Here is a 24269-nt window from a genome sequence, read left to right on the forward strand (position 1 = left end):
GCATCAATTTCTTATAAAACCAATATGCTTCTCCTTGACTATGTTCTAGTTAAGTGGTATTTGGTGAGATGAAACATTAAACTTTAACTCTTTCAAGTAGTATTGTCAGTATCAACAATTTATAAAAGTAATTAAGAAAAAGTAGACTTCTACCAGAATGTATTTTAAATGCTAGAGTGTTTTGAAATACCTTTGGGTGCATAAAAATTCTTAGATCCCTAAATTATACATGTGTGGGGTAAACTACATCTAAATAAACAACTGAGCTGAGGTTTGACCTACTGGTGTAGATACAAATTAGCAGCTAGTGTCCAATCAACTTAATTGCCTACTAAAACAAACAAAATGATCAACACTCCTCACAGGGATATAATGGAATCCAGAGATTTTCAGAATCTCCAAATTTTTTTACATAAAAGAAAAAGCAAAGAGTGACCAATTCTCAAGAGAAAAGATAATCAACTTCAAACATTTGCAGATGTTGGAATTAGCAGACAGCTATGCTCAAGGATACAACGGAAAATATGGTTGCAATGAATGAAAGAGAAAAAAATCTCAGTAGAAAAAAATAGAATCTCTTAAAAAGAAACAAATAGCTTAAAAATACAATATCAGAAAATTTAAAAATATTTTGGGAAAGGTCAACAGCAGAATGGAGATAATAGGAGTGAAATTAAATATATATCAATAAAAATGATCTAATCTGAAGGTTAGAGTGGGGAAAAATTAAAAGAATGTGAGAAAAAGGCATCATCTCAGCAACTTGTAGGAAAAAATAAAAATATCTAGCATATTTATAATTTGAGTCACAGAAAGGAGAGCAGAGAATGAGGTAGAAAAAATATTTGAAGAAATAATGGTCACGAAAGTCCCCAAGTTTGATGAAAGACATAATTTACAGATTCAGAAGGCTCAACAAACACCAACCAGGATAAATATGAAGACTCCTATGTCTAGGCAGTCATAATCAAATTGCCGACAACCAAAGATAAGGAAAAAAATCTTGAAAGCTGTCAAGGAACGGTGATGAAGTGATGGAACAACTTAACCCCTCATCAAAAACTATAAAGTACACAGTGAAACATCATTAAAGTGTTAAAAAATAAAAACAAAAATAAAACATGTCAATTCAGAATTCAGTATCAAGCAAAAACATCTTTTAAGAGAAAAGTGAAATAAGTCAAACAGAGAAAGACAAATATCGTGTGATCTCACTTACATGGGAAACCTAAATAGCAAAATAATTGAACAAACAAATCAGAAACAAATTCACAGATATAGAGAACAAATTGATGGTTGCCAGCTGGGAGGGGATTTGGGAGGCTGGAGTGAAAAAGTGAAGGGATTAAAAAAATTGTTTTTTAAAGAGAAAAGACAATATAGAGACATTTTCTGAGTAACATATCATGAAAAGCAAATAGAGTTTGTCACCAGGAAATCCGCATTGCTAGTAAACATTAAAGGGAGTCTTCAGAATCAATATCAGTTTGATAGCTTTAGAAAGAAATGAAGAACACTGGAAATGGTAAATACATAGGATTCATTTTCTTTTAATTAACTAATTAAATTCATGACAATTTAAAGCAAAAGCAATAGCACTCTTGAGCAGTTTGTAATATTTATAGATATAATAGATATAATAACTCTAGCAAAAAGAATAGTCATGGGAAAATGGACCTATAAGGTTGTGCAGGTTCTCTATTTTCCATAAAGTGATAAAATATTAACTCTAAATAGATTGGAATAAGTTAAGGGTGCATATTGTAATTTCTACAGAATACAGTTAAAATATGTAAAGAAATACAGCTAAAAATAAAATATATTGAAATAAAATTTTTTTAAAAATTAAAAAACCCAAAAGAGGGTAGGGAAGAAGGAACTAAAAAACTAAAAACAGAAGAGAAAGTGGAAAACAATAAAATGGTTGACCCAAATCCAACAATCAAATTCAATATTAATTGACTAAATAATCCTAATTAAAAGATAGAAATTGTCAGAATAACTAAAGAAAAGTCTTAACTAAATTCTAGCTACAAGAGACACTTTTTTTTTTTAGCAATAGAGACATTGGAAGTAAATGCTTATAAAAGATACACCATGCAAATAGCAGGCACAAAGGCTGGAGTGACTACATTAATATCAAGTAAAATAGATTTCAAAGACAGCATTATCATCAGAGATTTTAAAAAAATTCAAGTTTCATAATTTCACAAGTAAACTCATCAGGAAGACCTAACAATTTTAAATATGTACCTGCCCAACAATTAAGCCTCAAAATACACAAGATACAACTGAACAGAACTAAAGGGAAAATGGAATTAGACGACAAGATAAAAATCAGACCCAAAATAAATGATCTGAACTATCCCCCAGCTTAACCTAATAGATATATAAAGAACACAACAACTGATAACTACATAATATACATTCTTTTCAAGGTTAGCACAGTATAGTCACCAAGATGGATCATATTCTGGGTCATAAAACCCACGTATTCATAAATTAAGAAGTATTTAAATCATATAGAGTATATTTTCTGACTACAATGGAATTAAATTAGAAATCAGTAGTAATAAGATATTTAAGAAAACCTCACGTTTTGGAAATTGGACAACATACTTCAAAGTAATCCACAGGTCAACGAAGAAATCACAAAAGAAATTAGAAAACATTTAAAAACTAAATGATAACGAAAATATACGATATCAAATTCTGTGGGATGTAACTAAAGCAGTGCTTACAAGAAAGTTTATAGCTTTAAATACTTGTATTTGGTGGGGAAAAGTATAAAACTCAATGACCTAAAATTCCAATTTAAGAAGAAAAAAAGTGCAAAATTAACCTAAAATGCAAGAAAATAATAAAAAACATAAATCAGTGAAGAAGAAAAAAGAGAACATTGATGAAGTCAAGTTCAAGTTTAAAAAATTTGTTATCACTTTAGTATCGGATGGGTACTGTTGAATAACTATGATGTACACCTGAAACTAATATTGTATGTTAGCTATATTTTAATAAAAATCTTTAAAAAAAAATACCAAAACAAAGTGTTATCACCAATTTGTTTTCCCATTCGTTCTCTCTGTTATTCTCTGTCAGTCTAGTTTATCCATTTTATTGACATTTTTCCCTCAAAGAACCAGCATTTTGTTTCATTGATTTTTCTCTATTGTTCTTATGGCTGAGAGATATTAAAAGGATAATAAAATATTATCAGCACTTTTCCGCCAACAAATCTGACAACTTAGATGAAAAAGACAAATTTCTTGAAAAAGATCAATTTACCAAAATTAACACATGATGAAATGGAAAATCTGAAAACAAAGAATTTTTAAAAAGAAAACCAAATACTCCCCCGTCCACACACATACATAAAATCCCCAAACCTATAACTATTCAAGAAATTGGATGATCAAAAACCTGCCAACAAGGAAAACTCAAGGTCCAGATGGGGCTCTACTGAATTCTACAAACATCTGAAGAAGGAATACCACCAACCTTATACTCCTTCAGAAAGTGAAAGAGTGGGGAATATTTCCAAACTACTTTTATAAAGCCAATACTAAAACCAAACGATGATAAGGGATAAGAAGAAAAGTAGAAGGTAAAGGAAAAATCAAGAGTTTAGGGCTCAAGGAGGGCTGCAGTTTTAAATATGGTGGTTACTTCTTTCAGAAGGTAATATTTGAGGAAAGCCTTGAAGGAAGTGAGGGTCACAGAATAGTGCCAATGCAAAAGTCCTACGGCAGGAGTGTGCCAAGAAACAGCAAAGAGGCAAGTCTGGGAACCTTCAGGTCCAAGTCAGGAAAGTTCATCAAAGAAGATAGAAGGGGTCAACTATTCGTTATCAATGTTAACCAAATACAATATGGACCCCTGGATGTACCAAAGTGGAGGTCACTGTAGACCTTGAAGAGAGCAGTTGTGTGGGATTGGTAGGGCTGGAGAAGGTTTTAGAGAGAATGGGAGAACTGATGGATATGATCCTGAAGAGATACAAATGGAGACCATAGAAGAAAGGGGGACAACTGCTAGCAGGAATGCCCTTGGCCCAATGTCAGGTACATCTCATATATAAGTAGTTCTCTTACCAATTCTCCTATTTCAAAAGAATTCTGATGTTTTCTAAAATTAGCTGCTGCCTACAATCAATAGTTTATGAAATACTGCATTAATTATGAAAATATGCTTGCTATTTCTTTGAATAAAAATTACTAGAGCATTTGAGAAAAAGTTACAGCAAACTCTTAAAAGAATATGTCCCGGGTGATGGATTCCTTTAGGGATCCAACCAAGTGCCCCAAGAGGCTCTTTCTCCTTTTGTTTTTTTCTCCACTGCTTTGTGTTTTATGGACTATGTTTTGCTATCTCCTGGGGTTCTTGATCAAAAATTTATTTTTCTTGATTCAGGTTCAATTTTATGTGATGCTCTTATATACTCACACAACTTAATTTGTAAAGTATTAAAAAATGTAGTCTATAGGAGGTGTTCCACACAAGAATGTGTGCGTGGGATTTTTATTTTCCTGAGGCTGTTGCCATAGTTTTTTTGGCAGCGAAACTACATATACAGAACTAATTAAAGATTTGAAAAACACATTGTTAGGCAATTTAGAACTACACTCTAAAGGTTAATTTAAAAGAAATAATTAGAAAAGGCAAAGTCTATACCATAGAGAGTTTTGTGGTGAGAGTCAAGAATCACAAAATGTTTTTTATTAGTTTTAATTACTTTTCTCTGCTAACCAGAAGATATTAACAACACGTTAGATTTAATGTCAAGTTGTATAGTATGTACAAGTCAGATCCAACTCTCAATAAGATTTGATTAGTAAGGAGGAGGGCAGGAACCCATGGGACTCTAATTTTCATTACCCCAAAGGAGAAATGACAGATAGAAAACTCAAGTCAGGATCCCAGATACTACAAAATACACAAACACATGCATAAAGAAGTAGTTCCTTTTCAACTAAAGATTGTGAGCTCAAATGAAGAGGTCAGTAAATCTACTTTGAATAACTAGTCTGTTTTTTGGCTTATCAAACAAATCTTATAAGCCGGTGTGATTGTTATATTGCTAAGAGGCTAGTGTTCAGAATGAAAATCAGAAACTACTGTTAAGGGACTGAGTCCCTAAGCAAGAGGAGAGCCAGAAACCTGGGGGGAAAGTGCCTGAGAATGTGGGCATAATCTGGAGCCCTTGAGCTTCCTCTTTAATGGTAACACAGGACACTGGGCATAGAAGAGAAACCTCAGGGCTTGACCAAGATGGGAAATCTGACAGGAAACACTGTATAAAACTGTAACCCAAAGAGCTGTGTAATGGGGAAAGGCAGAGCGGACAGCTAGGTAACTAGAAAGACTCTAAAGATATCTGGAAATTTTAAAACTTATTTCTAAGTAACTAACAGATCAAAGAAGAAATGAATCAAAATTAGAATATACCTAAACCAAAACAATAAACATAATACATACATATCATGACTGGCCATTATTCCCATATTTTTCTGTATTTCTGGAGGCCAGTGTAGCAAGACACACAAAAGAAAGAAAAGGTATAAGAATTAGAAAGAGACTCAAAACTGTCTTCCTTACATATATGGTTATCTATACAGAAAAGCCAAAGGAATCTACAGGTAGATTATTAGAACTAATATGATAGTGTAAGAAGGTAAACTAGATATAAAATATATAAAACTCAAATTGCAACAGTTAGAAAAATGTAATTTTTGAAGATATTATAATATAAAAATATCTAGAAATAAATCCCACATGTATGGATATTCGGTATGTTCACAAATTACAAAACTATGCTAAAAAAACATTGTAGATTAATTACTAAGAGATACACGATGTTAGTAAAGCTATTCTCGACATAGTGATCTGTAAATTTGTTGTGATGCCAAATAAAATCCCAATAGGATTTTCTTTCAAAATTGTACAAGCTGATTCTAAAATTTCTATGTAAGAGCAACTGGTCAAAAGTTCTTACGTAACATCAAAGAGCTACAGATGCTCTCAAGAAAAATAAATGAAGGGATGTTGTTACCCTACCAGACATGATACTGACACAATGATAGATAAATTCACCAACAGAACCAACTCAAACTCGCACATACATGGAAACTTGACTAATGACAGAAAACACACTGAAAACAGATTGGGGAAAAAGACAAATTATTCAATAGATAGTGCTAGAATATTTGGAAATACATATGGGGAGAAAAAAAGAAATTAGGTACCTACTTCACATCCAACACTAACATCAATTTCAGGTGGACAAAACTCAAATAAAAAAGGCAAAAGTTTTAGAAGACAATATAGGAGAACACCTTTTATCATTGGGGTAGAAAAGAATTTCTTTAATAGAACATAAAAAGCAGAAACAAAAAGGAAAAGAGTGACTTATAAAAAACTGACTTAATTAAAATTAAAACTTCAATCTTTTAAAGGTATCAGGAAGAAAATAAAATGAAAAGCCACAAATTGGGAGAATATATTTATGAAACATAATCTGCAAGGGAATCTAATGTGGGAACCACTGGCCACGCATGGTGATTTTAATTAAAACTGAAATAAAATGTAAAATTTAATTACTCAGGGCTCTAGACACATTTCAGATGCTCAGTAGCCACATGCGGCAGGTGGCTGCTCAGTTAGTCCCGATACAGAATATCTCCATCATCATAGAATATTCGCTTGGACAGCACTGATCTAGAACATGGATAGAACCTTTAAACCTCAAAAATAAACAGGCAATCCAGTTTCTAAAAATGGACAAAGGACATTAGTAGACATTTGAGAGAACAACAAAAAAAACCCACAAAAATATATCATAAACATGTAAAAAAGTCATTTCAACCTCATTACTAATCAGAGTAAAACAAATTAAACTCATTAGATACCATTTCGGATACTCCTAATTGACAAAAAAATCAAAAATCAGTAATACCACTTTGGAAGAGGGTACAGACCAGCAAATTTCTAACATACTGTCTGCAGGAAGGTAACCCATGACAACCACCATGGAAGCAGTTTGGCTGAACACTCCGGCACTCAGCAATTCTACTCTCAAGAAGGGATTCTCCATCTGAATCCCTTCTCCCCACCCTCCCACCCTAGAGCATTTTGGAAATTGTATGCACATCCACACACCACCACCACCACCACCACCACCACCACCACCACCACCACCACCACCACCACCATCATCACCACCATTTAACTGGCAGAGGCCAAGGATATCTAAGTTCCTTTGATGAAAAGAATTACTTCATCTAAACTGTGTACCAGGAGATATAAACAAAAATAAAAAAACTAAACACTAGAAACAACCTAAACATCACCAACAAAAAAATAGATAAATTGCATTTAATGGAATACCACAGAACTGAAAATAAACATACTTCAGTTATAGATCTCAACATAGGTGATTCTAAGGAATATAACGCTGAATGAAAGTGGGAAGATATATGAATACAAACAATATACTTATAATTTATATAAAGAACAAAAACAAACTAATTTGGGGATATATATATATATATATATATATATATATATATATATATAAACAAATCAACAACACATACATACACAAAAGGTAAAAAAATCAGGGTAGGGTTATCTCTGGGAGAAGGAGGGAGATATACGCTTGGAAGGTCACACAGAGCTTTCTATGCACTAGTCATGCTTTATTTCTTTAGATGGGTAGTAGTAGGTTGAGATATCATTTTAATTTTTTACTATCTATGTATATGGTTTATATATTCTTACCGTTTGAAGAAAAGTTCAGAATTTTAAAAAATCCGGCTTAATTACATATTAACTAGAACCCTTGACCTTTCCGAAGTTGGTTAAAAAAATAGTAACTCCACCTATCTTACGGAGTGGTTCTCTGAAGTTCAAAGGAAATATTACGTGTGAAAGTGTGAGTAACTATGATGGGGAGGTTTTATACAATAGGAAATGTTAGGAGGTGAGCATTTGCTAAAGATTTCATCCTGGATACTGCCCAGGATCTCAGGGTCCGGAGTTCCTGGGCAGTTAGTTATTAGTCAAGTCAAGAAGGTATTACAAGTCTCTGTTTCCTCGCTATCAAATGGGGATAAATTCTGTCCAGTTCAACTCATAGGAGTACCATCATAGTGGAGTGACAGCAAAGTATTCAGTACAAATAAAATATGCAAATATAAGCTTTTAGTGTTGCTGTTGTTCTTAGAGTGACCAGAGGACTGAAAGGGAATGGAAATCATGTCAAAAAAAGAAGAAATTGGAGCGGCCGGTTAACTCAGTTGGTTAGAGCGTGGTGCTGTTAACAAGATTGCCGGTTCAATCCCCACATAGGCCACTGTGAGCTGCGCCCTCCACAACTAGATTGAAACAATTACTTGACTTGGAGCTGATGGGTCCTGGAAAAACACACTTAAAATAAATAAAAGTTAAAAAAAAAGAAACACGACAAAATTATTTAGGGCCTGTGTATTTTTAAACTTAGGCTAAATGATAATGACATGATAACTATCAAAATACTGGATATTTTGGACTATCAAAATACATCCAAATACTGGATATTTTGGACTATCAAAATACATCCAAATACTGGATGCAAAAGAGGCCTAAAATCCATTTGTTTAAGGTTCTTTCCAGAGGGTAGACTGGAGAAAAGTTAAAAATTAAAAGTACATTCTGGTTCAATATAAGAGAGAACTTGACCATCAGAGAGAGGAAACGCAGAACGGATTATGTGGTAATTCTCCTTCATTTGAATTATTCAGATAAAGACCGAGTTTAGCAGAGACTTCTATTTTGGATGAAAACACAAAATTTTAAAGTAAACTGTTAAAATAAAAGTACATGTAATATAACTTTGTGTCAAATTAATTTTGAAAATTAGCTCACTTAATAGTTATAGTTATGAGTCTACAGGTTACTTAATCATTTGGAGCTTCACTTTCCTTATTTATAATAAGGATAATATCTTCCTTTCAAGGTTATTTAGAAAAATCAATGCGATGACATATTGAAATTGCTTAGCACCAGTTTTCCCTAAGTACTCAAGCAGCAGCTATAATTTTAAAAAATCACTATTGAACGCTTCCAAACTTGTTCACAGCTAGATTAAAAAAAACAATAATATCAGTCCAAGAAAACAAAACAGCTTGCATGTTTGAAAACAGCTGAAGGAAGAATGTCTATCTGTTACTTAAAGGAAAGCAGCAAAACTGATATCCCTGGATCAGTTTCTTTAAAATGTTATCAAGTGGCCATGGGCCTCCCCAAAAGTTTCCTCAAACATGCTTTGTGTAGAAATCTTCCCTAGCCTCTCCCCCATCCCCAGAAAACCCTTTTAAATTTCATGATCCTAAAGTACTTTCCAGTTTGCTGTAATAAAAATAAGACAGGAATTATGAAGATAAGACTGACACAGCAAACAACTTCCTATTCATTATAATTTCAGGTCATTAGTTTTTAAAAAACAAAAGCTAAGAAAAAAAGAGTACATGCATAGCTGCTTACACCCTTTAAATTTCATGCGCAGAAACCAATAAAAAATTTTAATGTCTATAAACAGGAAATGCTGAACTTCAAGACTAAACCTCAGTCATTTATTATAAATAACTAACTTTCCTATATATAACTTCACTCCAGTGACACTTGCAAAGCTTTTTCCTCTTGTATGGCACGTCTGAAGTTCAGATCAAGTCAAGCTGTTTTCTGTGAATAAAATAAAGGCAGCATCCCAGAGAAGTTAAATTATTATGAGTTTTACTGTAGTTACTTTTTATTCTGTGGAAGTACTCTGCTACACTCTGGTTTTTAGCTTGGTCCTGTCTATTACTTAAGTTTCCAATCTAGCTTCAAATTACCAGTTGATGGTCACAAAGTGTAATGAAGTTGGTGGATTAGCTGAAATTAAAACCCAGAATCCTCTTTACCACCCTTCTTTTCAAGTGCAGATCAATTATTTATGTCCAAGTTCACCAACACTGTTTTACTTTAGGAAGCAGTCAATTTGAAGCCAGCTATAAATAAAGTGAATAGAATCTGGCCTCAGAACTTTTTGACCCCACAGAGCATGGAAAGAAGATGGGAGGAAAAAAGCAAAGGAAGAACACAGGAGGAAGAAAAAAATTTAAAAGGACAAATGAGACTAGCATTCACTGAACTGTTTCTATACCAGAACCTTCCACATAAGGATTTCACTTATACTCAGCTAATTTGACATTATTTCATTTATTTCTCACAATCTTTTAAGGCAGATATTATATTCCCTTTATTTAAGACTGAGAACCTGTAGCTCAAAAAGATTAAATTACTTCCTGGGAGTCACAGAGGAAATAGGAAAACCAGAATTTGACCTGTGGTTTCTCTGATTCCAAAACCTGGGCACTTTTTCCTATATCAGATGAAATAATCTCTAATATTTTTAAATTTGAGTGGTTTGGGAATTTCCAAAATAACAAAAAGGAATTAAATACTATTTCCAAAGTATAATATGTATAAAAGAAAACCATCCATATTTAGCTATTATTTCAACTGCCTGTAAGAACTTGAAGTGTGAAGTTGTCACTATTCTGTTTAAGATGTATATGAAATCATATACAGAGAACAGGAAACCTCACAGAGATTGCTGGGAAAGAGTAATGAAGCCACCTCCAAAAGCAAGACAAAGACAGAAAATGTCCAGGCCTAAATAACCTCTTACCTGCTGTACTTCACTTTCTCCATTTGAGATCTTCTCAGTGTAAACAAAGGAATTGAATATCCGCTGCAACAAAAAGAAAATGAACACACATTAGGTTTTCTAAATAAGACAGCCATTTTCTATGAGTGTGTGTGAATAATTTGTTTACAAGACAGAATCAAGCAGAAAAAGAAATTAATTAAAATACAGTTATTTTACACAGAGAAATCCAAACATCAGCCAAAGTCAATCACACTTACATAAGCAATACCCAGCACTTCCGTAGTGAAATAAACCAGATGTTACACTATATTTTTCATTTTCAAAAATACATTTAATTATAGATTTCCGGAGCCCATGCCATTTTATCCGACTGGTATAATCTGACAAAGTTGTGTTTCTCATTTAAATCCTGAACTCCCTGAATGCTGTAATTGTTTACAGACACCAAAATCCAATGTAATAAAACTCTTTAAAAAGGATTCTTTCCATATTCTCTCATGTCCCTGTGTCTAACCAGTACCTACCCAATATTATCCATCACCTTCGTTACCCAAGCACCCCCTCGAGAGAGTAACATAACAGGGCTTGTCAAGTATGTGTGGCCTTCAGAGGAGATCCAGTTCTTACATGCCAGGAAATATGACAGCCATGCCAAGACATTAATCTACACTGTGACACACAGGCACACATTCTTCCACTGGTCTCTGCTTAGCTAGTATCCACTCCTCCATACGTTGCCTGCATTTAAAACATCTCTGCAGACTTAGGACTTTCCCGAATCCTGGCATTACGAAGCAATCACAAGAGATTAACATATAACAAACCAAAAAAATGAGAATCCAAGATATGCATCTGTTAGAGGTACCAAAAAAAAAAAAAAAAAAAGGCAGTCTCATCATTTTTCCTAAAACTTTAAAGATACCTCTGGAACTCTCCAGATGAGTAAGGAGTCAGACCTGGAGATGTCAGCCAAAACTTTCCTTTTTCCTTTCTATCCTACTGCCAAGCGTTTGTCAGCATCTGGGACAGCTTCCCAGACAGCCTAACACACCTGCAAGGTGGTGATGAGGAAGACAAGTGTTGTGCAAATGAAGAAAGATAAAGGTGCTGGGGCAGGTGGTGGGCATGAAGCAAACAAACTTGGGAAGACTTGACATGGAATGGGATGGAAATACATTCTGGAAAATTTTAATTATTATTACTTTCCAATGTGCCACTTATTCATTCTTTCTTTGCTAAAAATGACTCTGAGGATAGGAAAGGTACAGGTTTTCCGTAATGGTGATAATCATAATGACATGGGCCTCTATTTATTGAATGCTTACTATGGGGCAGACACTATCCTAAGCACATTACATCTATCTATTTATTTAAGTCTCATAAAACACTTCTGAAAGTCACTATTATTATCTCCATTATATAGATGAGGAAACTGATGCATATTTTTTGAGTGCCTAATGCAATGCACACATTGTACTTCATATGCAAATGTTATTGCATCTTTTTCAGAACATTACTGCAGCTTAAAAGATGAAAAGCAAAGACCCTGGGAAGTTAAAATAATTATTCCCAAAGTCACTTGGCAAGGGTCAAATTTGAACCCCGGCTGTGTGAGTCCACATACAGTGTTCCTAACTCTACTGTCTCATGACAATTTGCTACCTGGTGGCTTGACACATATAAAAGAACACTCCCCAAACATAATGCAGGTCAACAATTCCTTATCTGGAATTCCAAATTTCAAAAGGAATTGAAAATCAAAAGTTTCATTGAACACATTTGTTAGCAAACTATGACGTGACCTGAATTTATATGCCAGTAAATCTAACTTGAACTGATGGGTGTTTCTACTTAATGTGAGTATTCATTCATTTTGTTGTTGATGTATATTAATGCATCTGATTATAGGATTCTGCTCCAGATCTCACTGGGGTGTTTTAGCATCAAGGGGCATGAGGATTCTGAATCCTGAAACAGATCTTATTTTGGGAAAGGGACTTTGAAGACCTCCATTCCTACAACTCTTAAGTTCCCAGTTTTCTGGGGATCACCTTAGATCACGAGGTTATACCACTTTTAGAGGCTGGGTAATGTCACTGCCACCCACCTTGCCAGACCATATTCTATACTTTTATACAATTATACAATTTGATCCTATACTTTTATACAATTTGATTTTCTAAACCTGCTCAGTACCAAGGAAACACTTTTATTAAAAATCAACATAATTCATGTAGTGTCTCCATATCTGGATGAGACAGATCTTGATGAGTATGGTCAGTTTATTTCATTTGTGGCAGTGATATTCCAGGGTTAAAAGAAAGGTGGATTCCTCAGTAGTCATAAGGAATAAATGCATATGTCTTAAGGAAGTGGTCCTGTGCCGGTTTCAGTTCCTGTTTTACTCATTTATTATCTTAACAATTATGAATAATGATTGCTCTAATACTTTACGTAGATCTTTTTATGGCTTGTGAGCATTTCTATATTCTCTATACCTAATAAATGCAGGTGGGTAAAAGAAAATTTAAAGAGCAAGAAAAAAGTTTTAGATACGAGCATAGTGATTCTGTAGACTACCTATTTTATACAACCTTCTAACTCCTCCCCTAGAAGTGAAAGATGACCTGCTAATAGTTTGGGACTATTACCGAAGCAAAAAGTTTTTTGCCCTCGTTGTCTTCTTGGTGGGAGGGGTGTTAGTGAGAGGCCAATAACACCCAGACAAGTAACTCATGACTAAATAGGTCAGCCAGCCACGGCTGGTGCAAGATTAAAAGTTCAGACTTACGTGTGTGCAGAAGATCTCAGGGTACAGAGCGAGTTTCCAATACACTCTAGGTCAATGGACAGTAATTGTCTTTCTTAAAATGCAGGGACTGCTAAGTCCAGCTCTTAAAGGCTTACATTTAGAACTTCTGTAGTTTACGAACTCACATAAATGATCACATTGGATCCCCACAACAGCCCTATGTGGTAGGCAAAGCAAGGATCTGAAACCAATTTTATAGATTAAGAACTGTGGCTCAAAAGTTAGAAAATGTATTACAGGTAAAACAAATATTCAAGTGCTGAGATCTGAACCCGGTCTTGAGTTAAAAAGAGGCATTGCTTTTAGCAAAGCCTTTAAGTTTATTCACTTCACCTTCTTGTTCAGGATACTCTAGACATACTAATGCATGTAGAACAAAATGACAATTTGGGTTTTTCCTATCCATTTTATTTTAAGCAAGAAATAATGTGCTGGCATAACCTTATATATACGACCAATGTCGGGAGTAATTAAGAGTCCCAGACAAAGGTTTCATTTTTCGTTACTTTCTATTTTGATGTGAAACTGTAAAAAGGAATAGACTACAGGGTTGGGGGAGCGGGGGTTGTTTTTAATTTGAGCTAGGAATTCCAAATGACATACCTACCTGACATTTTGGTGACCACAGGGTAAAGAGTTTTTTGGTTGCTACAGGACTTGAAAAATGGAAATGGAAAAGTTTTCCTGAAACATGAAGATGAGGAGCAACCTCAAAAGATCAAATTGTTTAGTCTTCATGGATGATTTACTCACAGTAACAGGGCTAGGGAATGGGTGGGTCGGGTGGGTATCCTGCATTTTATTTCCAAGTTGTCACTTTCCCTTATCCCAGTTCCCTGGAGGACCGAAGGAATTCCAGAAATTTGAACTCTTAATTCGAGTACAACCTAGAGGGAGTCTGAACTCTCCTCAGTGTACAAATCCCTTGAAGTAATGGCAAAGATATTGCCCACTACTCTCTCACGCTTGTCAAATACTAAAAGTAAAAATATGTTTTATTGCATAGTGAAAAGTTCATTAAAATGGGTGAGGAGTTTTAAAAGGTTATTTTAACCAGAAATATTTCATGCAACCCTCTTTATTAGCTAAATGTATTTCCACAATCAAAAGAAAACAACAATAAGATGCCTTACTCTTATGCTCATGAGAACTGGGTACTCTGACCTAAAGACAAATTGACCTTTCTCTCACTAATACACACACTTTGGAAAATTGGCAGTATTTTCCAAAGTTAATTATATGCATAATCCTATGACCCAGCAGTTCCCATCCCTGCTATATACTGAGCAAAACTGTGTTCATGTTTATCAAAAGAAAAGCATAAGATTGTTATAGCAGCACTACTCGGAATAGCCCCAACCTGGAAAACATCCAAATGCTTATCTGCAATAGAATAGACAATTGATTTGTGGAATATTCACACAATGGAATCTTTGGCGATGAGAATGAACACACAATTGCAACATGCATCAACATGACTCTTACAAACATAATACTGAAAGAAGCCAGATCCTAGAACACAGAATGTATGATTCCATTTACATCAAGTTCAAAACCGGGCAAAACAAATTTGTCTGGTTAGAAGTCAGGATAGTGGCTACCCTCTGTGGGAGAGTGAACAGAATAGCACATGAAGGCTGCTTTTGGGATGCTGAAATGTTCTATTTCTTGATCTGGGTGCTGTTCCAGGGATATGTTCACTTTTCTGAGATTTCATCAAGCTATACACTTACGACTGTACACTTTTCTGTATGTATGCCATACTTCCATAAATTTACTTTAAACATACATTTTAGGCAGTCTATTTATAACCTAGCCAAATGTTTTCATATGTTTTTAAAACTATTTATGCATTTTTTAAAAAAGACAAGAATCTATTAACTGGGCTATGATAAATACTCAAAGAGAAATTGACACTCCAATCTGTAATCCAGATGAAATTGGGACTGTACCAATTGGAGACTCACATAGGAATTCACAGAGAAGGTCTCCTGAGCCTTCCCTAAGGCTACATATTAATTGCTCCCTCATATTCTAAGTACACAACATTACTTAGTTCTTTAGCTTCCCATGCAATGGTACTGTACTAACCTGAATTTTCAGCAAGAAAAAAAAGGTGTCTTTATCTGAATTTCATCCAACCTGGATATTCTAAATTTATATGACACAATTTAATCAAATCTCCCTTTTGCATATTCTGTTATTTTATTCCCTAAGCATTGCCATTCTCTGCCTCCTCCAAAAGGAAAGTTCAACCCAAATGAAGTTAGAAATTGAAGTCACGTCACAATTAAATACAGTTCCCCCACCTCTACTGCAAGAGAAGCAAAGACACCCTGCTGTGTGTACGTGTGTGTGCACACATGTGTCTGTGTGGTGCGCAGCCTGCTTGCCACCACCTCCTAAGGGCTGCACCATAGTCCTTCCCTGTCCCCCGTCCCCATTCCACTGACCCACCCTCCCTACCCACTGTCTCCTTCCCTCCCAAATCTCCCTATTTAATTGTGTCTGCTTAACAGATGGCGAGAGAATCCCACTTTGCTGGAACAGGAACAATTACATGAGTGTTTAATAAGATGGTCAGTCCAGTTGGCCTCACCTTCACTCTTCCAGCAGCTCTGCCAAATTTTAACTAGATATTTAAATGAATGGCACAGCACAATACCACCGTGAAGAAATAAATACCTCTACAAGCCTAATGAGATTCTGTTGCGCTCTCTCTCTGATCTTTGCTAAGAAAATGCAGGGCTGAATTTTATTCAAACGCTTATTCTCTTGATGTTTACAGGTCTCTGTCCTAAGCCAATTTGGCTGACAGTTCACTGATAGCTTAATTCTGCTCTGGATTTCTTCCTATGATCTAGGAATTGTGGTCAAAGGGAAGGAAAAATATAGATCACCACTGTTATCTCAAGAAGCTGACCAATATTAACCATTAAAAGAGAAAGTGCTATCATTAAGACTCCAACAGTCACTGGACAGGGAATGAAAGGCAACTTAAGTTAAGTGTTTCAGGAAAGAAAACATATGCATGACTTTATTCTGCCCTAAGCATCCCCCATGAATAATTTTTTACTAGGTTTTAAGGGATCCCTCCTGCCCAGATTAGACACTGTCTGATTTTTACCAGACTATTTAACCTCACACGGTTAAACATATGGAATGTCCAGAAAAATGACATTCTCTAAGGAGCTCAGTTATTTTTAAATACCTCTGAACTTGCTCATTCTGGATATAGGTGGTTCAAGAAAATAGTTTACCAAGAATATTGAAAAGCTTACCACTGAAAAGAAAAATTGAAAATAACCTAGATGCCCAACAACAGGGGTCGATTAAACTATTCTTCATCCAATCAAAAATACAGAGGGTGCTAAAAAAATGTATACACATTTTAAGAAAGGAAAACACTGTATTAAAATTGTAATACTCAATACTCAATAACAAAAGATGAATACAAGTCATGTGTATACATTTTTTTGCCCCTCCTGGTATATTGTCCAGATATTAAAAGTATGCTATAATTATTTTTGCTATTGTTAATATTTTTAAAGTAGCATTTAAATATAAATATTGTTTTAATCATGTGGGGGGGGGGGCACATTACACATAATAATGTTACCATGTATATTACCAAGGGCCGAGAATGGATCAGAAGCTTTACAACACATTATCTCATTTACCAGTCACAACAACCTTTCACTGTAGTTACTCTGGCCTCATTTTATAATGAGGAAACTGGGGTTCTGAGAAGTGTACTTCACCCAAAATTGAACATTAGTAAGTAAGTGGCCAAGTCTGGATGCAAAATTTGCCTTACTCCAAAGTTATGTATTGTCCTCTATGTAAACACCATCTTAATAGAGAAAACTTATGTAAAACCTAGAAAGTGACCAAAATAATAACAAGGCTTGCCTATGAATAAGAAATCCAAAATATATTTTCTTTCCTCCCCATGTCCCCATCTCAAAACAGAGCATGCATTTCCTTTATAACAGATAATGACAAACATTTTCAAAGAGTTATTGCACTCAAAAAAAAAAGGGCATACATTTGGAGTTACAACTAAACTTTACAAAAGAACCATTTGCATTAAATCCTCAACTTTAGAGCTTTCAGAGGAAAAAAAATGCAAGGGCTTATGCATGATCTTCACTATAAAAATTATATCTTGAGTAGCATAGTGACTTGCAAGAAACAGGGCTATTCTAGTTTCATGACAAAGGGAAATGCTTTGGTACTGAAAATCATGGCAGAGGAAGACATCTAGATTGGAAATTTAAAACAAAACTAACCAGTACACAATAGATGACCTTGTGCAAATGGTATCCTGGGTACACATGTCCTGGCCTAACAGACTTCCTTGTTCTGTTTTAAGGTTGCTATATATATAAAAAAATGATAATAGCTATTGCTTATATAATGCTATCTGTCTGGCACTAGGTACTTTACATATATTAACGCACTTAACCTAGTAATTGTGAAGATGAATTTATATAGAGTGCACTAAAAACATTAGGAATGTATTTCACACACCATTATGATAGTTATTCAAACAGCTTTGATAGTTATTCTATTATAATTATTCTTGATACTTATTGTTCTATTCTAGTATTTGTTAATCTTTTAAGAATGTATACATATTTTTAACTGGGGAATGTTGGGGAACAGTGTGTTTCTCCAGGGCCCATCAGCTCCAAGTCATTGTCCTTCAATCTAGTTGTGGAGGGTGCATCTCTGCTCCAAGTCCAGTCACTGTTTTCAATCTTAATTCCTGGGGGTGCAGTCCACCATCCCACGGGAGAATTGAACTGGCAACCTTGTTGTTGAGAGGTCGCGCTCTAACCAACTGAGCTATCCGGCCACCCCTCCAGCAGCTCAGCAGCAGTTTGTTGTCTTCAAACTAGTTGTGGAGGGCGCAGCTCACTGGCCCATGTGGGAATCGAACCAGCCACCCTGTTATTCAGAGCTCACGCTCTAACCAACTGAGTTGGCCGACCCCAAGAATATTCTCTTAGTGACAGTTATTTTGTGCTAGTTGGAGGTATGGGGAAACCAAACATACCTGTACAGATGTTTACCAACTCCAATCCTACATCATTCTTAATAACCTCCCACAAATGGTAATCTCTCCCTTCTCTGAACTTCTGTAGCAAAGACTGCCTATGCTAAAGTTAAAATAGATTCACTGTAGAAAATTTGAAAATATGTAAAGGAAGAAGAGGGGAAAAAATCTATTGTCTGACTACTCAGTAAAAACCAACAACTGTTTATAATTTACTTTATTCCCTTCCACTCTTTTGGATTTCTATAATATGTTCTAACTTTGTTGTAAATTCTCTGACAACTGGTCCATAAGCTACAATTCCTTAGCACAGTACATTGTACATAGTAAGCATAAATAAGCATTTGTATATCCATTAATCTAGGTATTAAATCATTCAGATCATTATTTTGGTTGGTTACTCAATCAGCTAGCAAAAAAATGGAGGAAGGTATCATTTCTCTTTAAGATAAAAAAATGTTTTCCCCTCAGCTCTGTTTTTCCTTCCCTGCCCTCTTTTGGCTCTAAGTATACATACACACAGCTGAAGGGATACTTCAAGTTCACAAAAGAATCAAATTATTAATTCCTTAGTCTGATGGAATTCAATTTAACAGTTCAAACCAACATGAGCTCTGAATAGTAAGAAAGCATGTGGGAGAGTCACAAGTCGGTAACAAGTGTCACCTTCACAAACGGCTGTCTGTTTTGGTCCGCTGTATTCCTCAAAAGAAATTACAGGCAAAAAGGAATAGCTTGCAGTCTGATTTAGCAGAGAAAATCAAAAGCAATAATCTCAGCAAGCAAAGTTTCTAGTCTTGATCACTTGATTTCCTGTTGTAGCTTTCAAAATCAGGAGATCGGGTGGGTAAATATGAACCCAGAGAACAAAGACAGGCAAAACAAGACGGAAACACTTCCCTAAATGCAATAAAGCTTCGGAAGGGTTATTGGATTTTTTTTTTTTTTTGTCGTCGTTGTTTTGGCTTTCAAAGGGGGTAAGAGGGAAAAAGGCAACTAAATCAGTTCCACATGTTGGAAAGATTCAGTCTTTAGCCAATGTAACTTGACTATAAGTAATATTCATGACAATGCACATGGCAACCTCTCAGAAATGGAAAGTTGAGTTGCCCAAACGCTTTGCAGATGGTGCCAAATTTCCACTCCCCTAACTCCTAATTCCCCCCACTCCCCACCCCGTAGATCTCCATTAAGGCTTTTTTTGTTTCACCTTGAAAGAAAGAAAAAAAGAGAGAGCGTTCTTTAATGGCTGTGCATTTATTCTTGGGGTGGGGAGTGGCGTTTTAAGTATATGAGCCTTCAATATTCAGTGTTCTGTGCGTGCACAAACCCACACAAATGCTGAGGTCTTTGAGAATCCATCCATTAAGGACAAAGAGAACTGGAAACCCTATAATTCTTAACCTTCCACACCTAAGTGATGATGTTTAATTAATAACTCAGTCAATCAATCACGTCCTTTCTGAAGGAGTCAGAAACCATGTAAGGAGTCAGCCCCATATTCGTAAGAAGCTCACTCTCCAGTTGGGAGAAGAAATTAAAAATTAAAAAGTAAGAAGTAATAGTGAACAATGCAATACAGACTTGGTATGAACTCAGTATATTTGGCACAAGCCCAAGGTGCTGTCAGAGCTGGAAGTGGGGTGAGGGGAGGGAACGACAGTTCCGAAGAGATGGGACGTGGGCTCAACTTAAGAGGTCAATTTTAAATAGGAAAAGAGAAAAAGAGCTTGGGTAAGAGCATTTCAGAGCATTCAGAGAGGGGGTCTGGCACACAGTACTTAGCACAAAGTACTCAGTACTCTGAACCAGGCACTAGTCTAGATGCTAGGGAAATAAGAATAAGTATAACACAAGATCCCTGCCCACGTAGACCCTACATTCTAGGTCTCTTGGCCTCAAGAAAATCCCTGTAAAGGACTTAGTAAGCACCGGCCCATATACTTGGAAGTGTGTGTGTGGGGGGTGATCAAAGACAAGGATATTGATTTTTCTAAGAAAAGCTCACATTCTAAAGAGAGACCCCAAAGTCAATAAATATGATACAATGTCAGTTTCATAAGAGGAGCGTTTGGAAATAAAACTGAACTAAATGGAATAGAGAGAATGGGACTAGAGAGTGGAGGTACTTTAAGTCAGAAAGAGGAGTTGGATTTTACGCATATGGTAGGCACTTAGTAAATATTTTTTGAATGAGTAAATGAATAAATGTATATTCGCCAAGAAATAAAGAGCTATTAAAAGGATTTTAAACTGGGAAGTGACATGATGAAATAAGTGCTTTAACAATGTTTATATTCCACATGCTCAGAACCATGCATCCACTTTCCTCAAACTGTGCCTTCTCACAAAGAAAAAAATCGAGTCCATTTAGAAACCAGGTACAACCCCAAGGGTCTGTGACAACGTTAAGAACCAGATGAACTGGATCTGCTTCTAGTATGACACTTGAAGGACCTTGACTTGAAGTTTCCCAAGTGTCTTATCCCCTCTGTAAAATTATAAAATCCTCTGAGGGACTGTTTATGCAGTTTTGCATAAATCCCTGTAGCACTTGCGGGGAGCAATGTTGTGGACCGAGACTGAGAAATCCTTGTTAAAAATAATTGAAGAATAACATAATGAAAAACAACTGTTGTGGTTGAAAGCACAGTTGCAGTGCTGCATTAAGAGATGAAGACTAGTTTTTGACATTTTAAAATATGCTACTGTGAGGCTGTTTTGGATGGTTTTCAGATGAAATGTTCATTTATGTCATATCCAAACAGAGAGAATTTTTACAAATGCAGTTCTGGTCTATTCTTTTATTTAAGGAGATGCGTTTTTAGTACAATCATTAGGTACAGAAGCTATAAAGCAAAATTTCATCACAAAATGAATAATGTCGAATCGCGACTGTACAAACGAACTCCCTGATTAGTAAAGTCATTTAGGCCCCCTAGGCTTAGTTTCCCTCACCTGTAAAATGGAAAACTGGGTTAGATTACATCATAACTCAGTGATCCTAAAATGTCCACTCTACTATTGTGCTAGAATTTTACTGAAACACCAATTGCTGGACTTTTGAGAAGCCACTAGTGCTAGGTCTTTCTGCCATAAGGCTGAATGTTTCAAGAACATTGTATTTGTTGACATAATTTGACTTAAATTGTTTTTTTTAAAAAATGTCATAAACATATTTGTAAAGCCGGCTGCAGGAGTGCCCAAGTACCGAACGGATACATTTTTTAAGATGAAGATTTAAACAGAGAGAGAAAACCACTCTTGAGACAGCGGTGAGTTTCACCGTGGACATTTAAGACATGAATCAAAGCAGTTAGTCTTTATGGAATAAATGTGATGCTAATATGAATACATAAACGTCTCCCAGGTCCTCCTGACTGTATTGTTTTTTATGCTCTCACAGCCAGGGTTCCTGTCATGCGTATCGAATGCCATGGTAACAATCCTGGCCCGTAATGGCTCCAGCAGGACCTGCCATGAGTCTCAACAATAATTAACTAACACTTTGATGAACGACGGTTCTCTGGGCTCAGATTCACAATATCATTTTAATGAATAAATAAATACTGGTCAAAATTTTTCTCCAAGTTTCTATGGCAAACATAGAAGAAAACAGAAAGAAATGTGAAAGGGGAGTTAAGAAAATCCAACAAAATCCTGCTATTACCAGCTGGGAGGCCTTGGAGTGGTTAGATTTGCCCCATTTCCTAATTTGTAATATAGAGGTGATAATGATAGCTACCTAACAGGGTTTTTTGTGAGGTTCAATGCATGTACAGCACTATGCCTTACATACGATAGGAGCTCAATATACAGTAACTTTTAAAACTCCTTCAAAAAAAACCACACACACAACTATTCTCAGGAATAAAAAGTCATTTGAGATTGTCCGTGTCCCCATCCCAATGTCAGGAACTTTTCCAAGTCAGCATTTCTGAAGCCTTCCAAAGTGACAAGACTTATTAAAAACTCTGTATTTCCAGGAAATGGCTTTCACATTAGCTCCCAGTGCCTTTATAAGCTTGGCTCCCAGTCTCAACAAACCGGCTTCCTCAAGTTTCTTTAGAAAACCCACAGGCAAGCTGGGTCCTTGAGAAAGTGACTTTTCGCCTTGACTATTAATAGGACCTGGTGGGGAACATCCATCTGAGCACACCCCAAATCTCCTGTTTACTTGAGCCCAAGATTTTGCAAACATGCCAAGGCAGCCGAAAGAGTAAACTGAGGTTGAAAAATAGGTTGCAGAAATGCTGGTCCCTCCCAATCTAGGATTGCTCAACAAACAGGGTTCCCAACCTCCTGCAGAGCAGGGCAAGGACCATGAGAGAGCTAAGCAGTCCTAAAAATCCAGCCTGCACATGCTAAGCGAATAGGGGCTGCAGGAGAGGGGCAAATGCAACCATCAGCTATACCTCCCACAGAAGGCATGGGCTCATCTGAGACACCTTCCCAGACCTACCTGAACGGAAGCAAAAAAAATTAAATGCCCTTTCGTGCTGTCATTACATACTCACTTTCACATTGTATTGCAAGTCTTTGTTTATAAACATTAGTAATGACCTTAGAGAAGGCAAGGGCAATTCCTGCTCACCTGGACACGAGTGTGGGACTAAGTGTGGGACTAAGGTCTGGGCTTTGGGATGATGGAGACCTCAGCTATCTCAGTTGCATGAAGAATTATTCAAGCCTTCTGAGCCTAAGTTTCCTCATGGGCATTTAAGCAACATACTGTGTTTCCCCGAAAACATGACCGACCCCGAAAATAAGCCCCAGTTAAGATCTCAGCCAGACGGACACATTCAGTACGTTATGACGATGTTCCAGAAGATGACATGACTGTAATTGAATAAATATAGATTGTTGTACATGAAAAAAATAAGACATCCCCTGAAAATACGCCCTAATGGAGCAAAAATTAATATAAGACCTGGTCTTATTTTCGGGGAAACATTGTACCTCTAACTCCACAGAGTCCAAGGGATAATCACCACCTAGTAGGTTGGCTTTTAAAATTGAGTGAAATCATCAAGCTAGGACAGTGTCAGGCATATTGTTTTTGCCCAATTAAGCATAGCTGTACTCAAATTCTTATTTTCTCTGAAAATCTAGCATCCAGTGTAATCACCATTCAATGTCCAATAAATGTTTAATGAATAAACAAAAGATGTGATACAGCGTCCTCATGTGATAGAAGAACCAAGTCTCAAAGAAGGAATATGATAAGTCAACAACCAGAGAGAGAACCAAACACTGGATCCTTCCGGCTCTTAGTCTCCCACTATTATATTTTTTTAACATGCTGATTTCTCATGTAATTTAAAAAATCTGTTTGCACTGGATACTAAACTAAAAACTAAACCCTATTTATTTACCCCACAAAGCCAGTTGGAACAGGAAAGGAAACTATATTATCTAAAACTACTGAAAAAGGATAAAGCCAGAACATCAAATTATTCTCCCCACCAAGTAAATATTTAATTTGGCTTGAGTTCCTGGAAGGGAGCATGGTACAGTGGAAAGAGCATGGCTTTTGGAAGCAAGGAAGTCAGACCAGGGCCCTCGGCTCCACTACTTACTGTAGAGTTGGAGGCATGTTGCTTAAATGTCTCCAATTAAGCAGATCCTCCATTTTTCCTGTCTCTAAAGATGGCTGTGATAATAACTCCTTTTGGGCAGTGACTACTACTGGGTATAAGCTTTCT

General features: G+C 36.0%; 1 protein-coding gene across 3 annotated transcripts in view; it reads right to left on the reverse strand.

The window, feature by feature from the left end:
• CACHD1 (cache domain containing 1) overlaps positions 1–24269 on the reverse strand; it is a 209342-nt gene that overhangs the window by 118677 nt on the left and 66396 nt on the right. For all 3 annotated transcript variants that reach the window (XM_081057953.1, XM_081057952.1, XM_081057954.1), the window contains one exon: positions 10709–10771. In XM_081057953.1, the coding sequence (XP_080914079.1) occupies positions 10709–10771 (63 nt within the window). The remainder of the gene's footprint in view (positions 1–10708; positions 10772–24269) is intronic.

Source organism: Rhinolophus hipposideros, assembly GCF_964194185.1.
Source record: "Rhinolophus hipposideros genome assembly, chromosome: 8".
NCBI lineage: Eukaryota > Metazoa > Chordata > Mammalia > Chiroptera > Rhinolophidae > Rhinolophus > Rhinolophus hipposideros.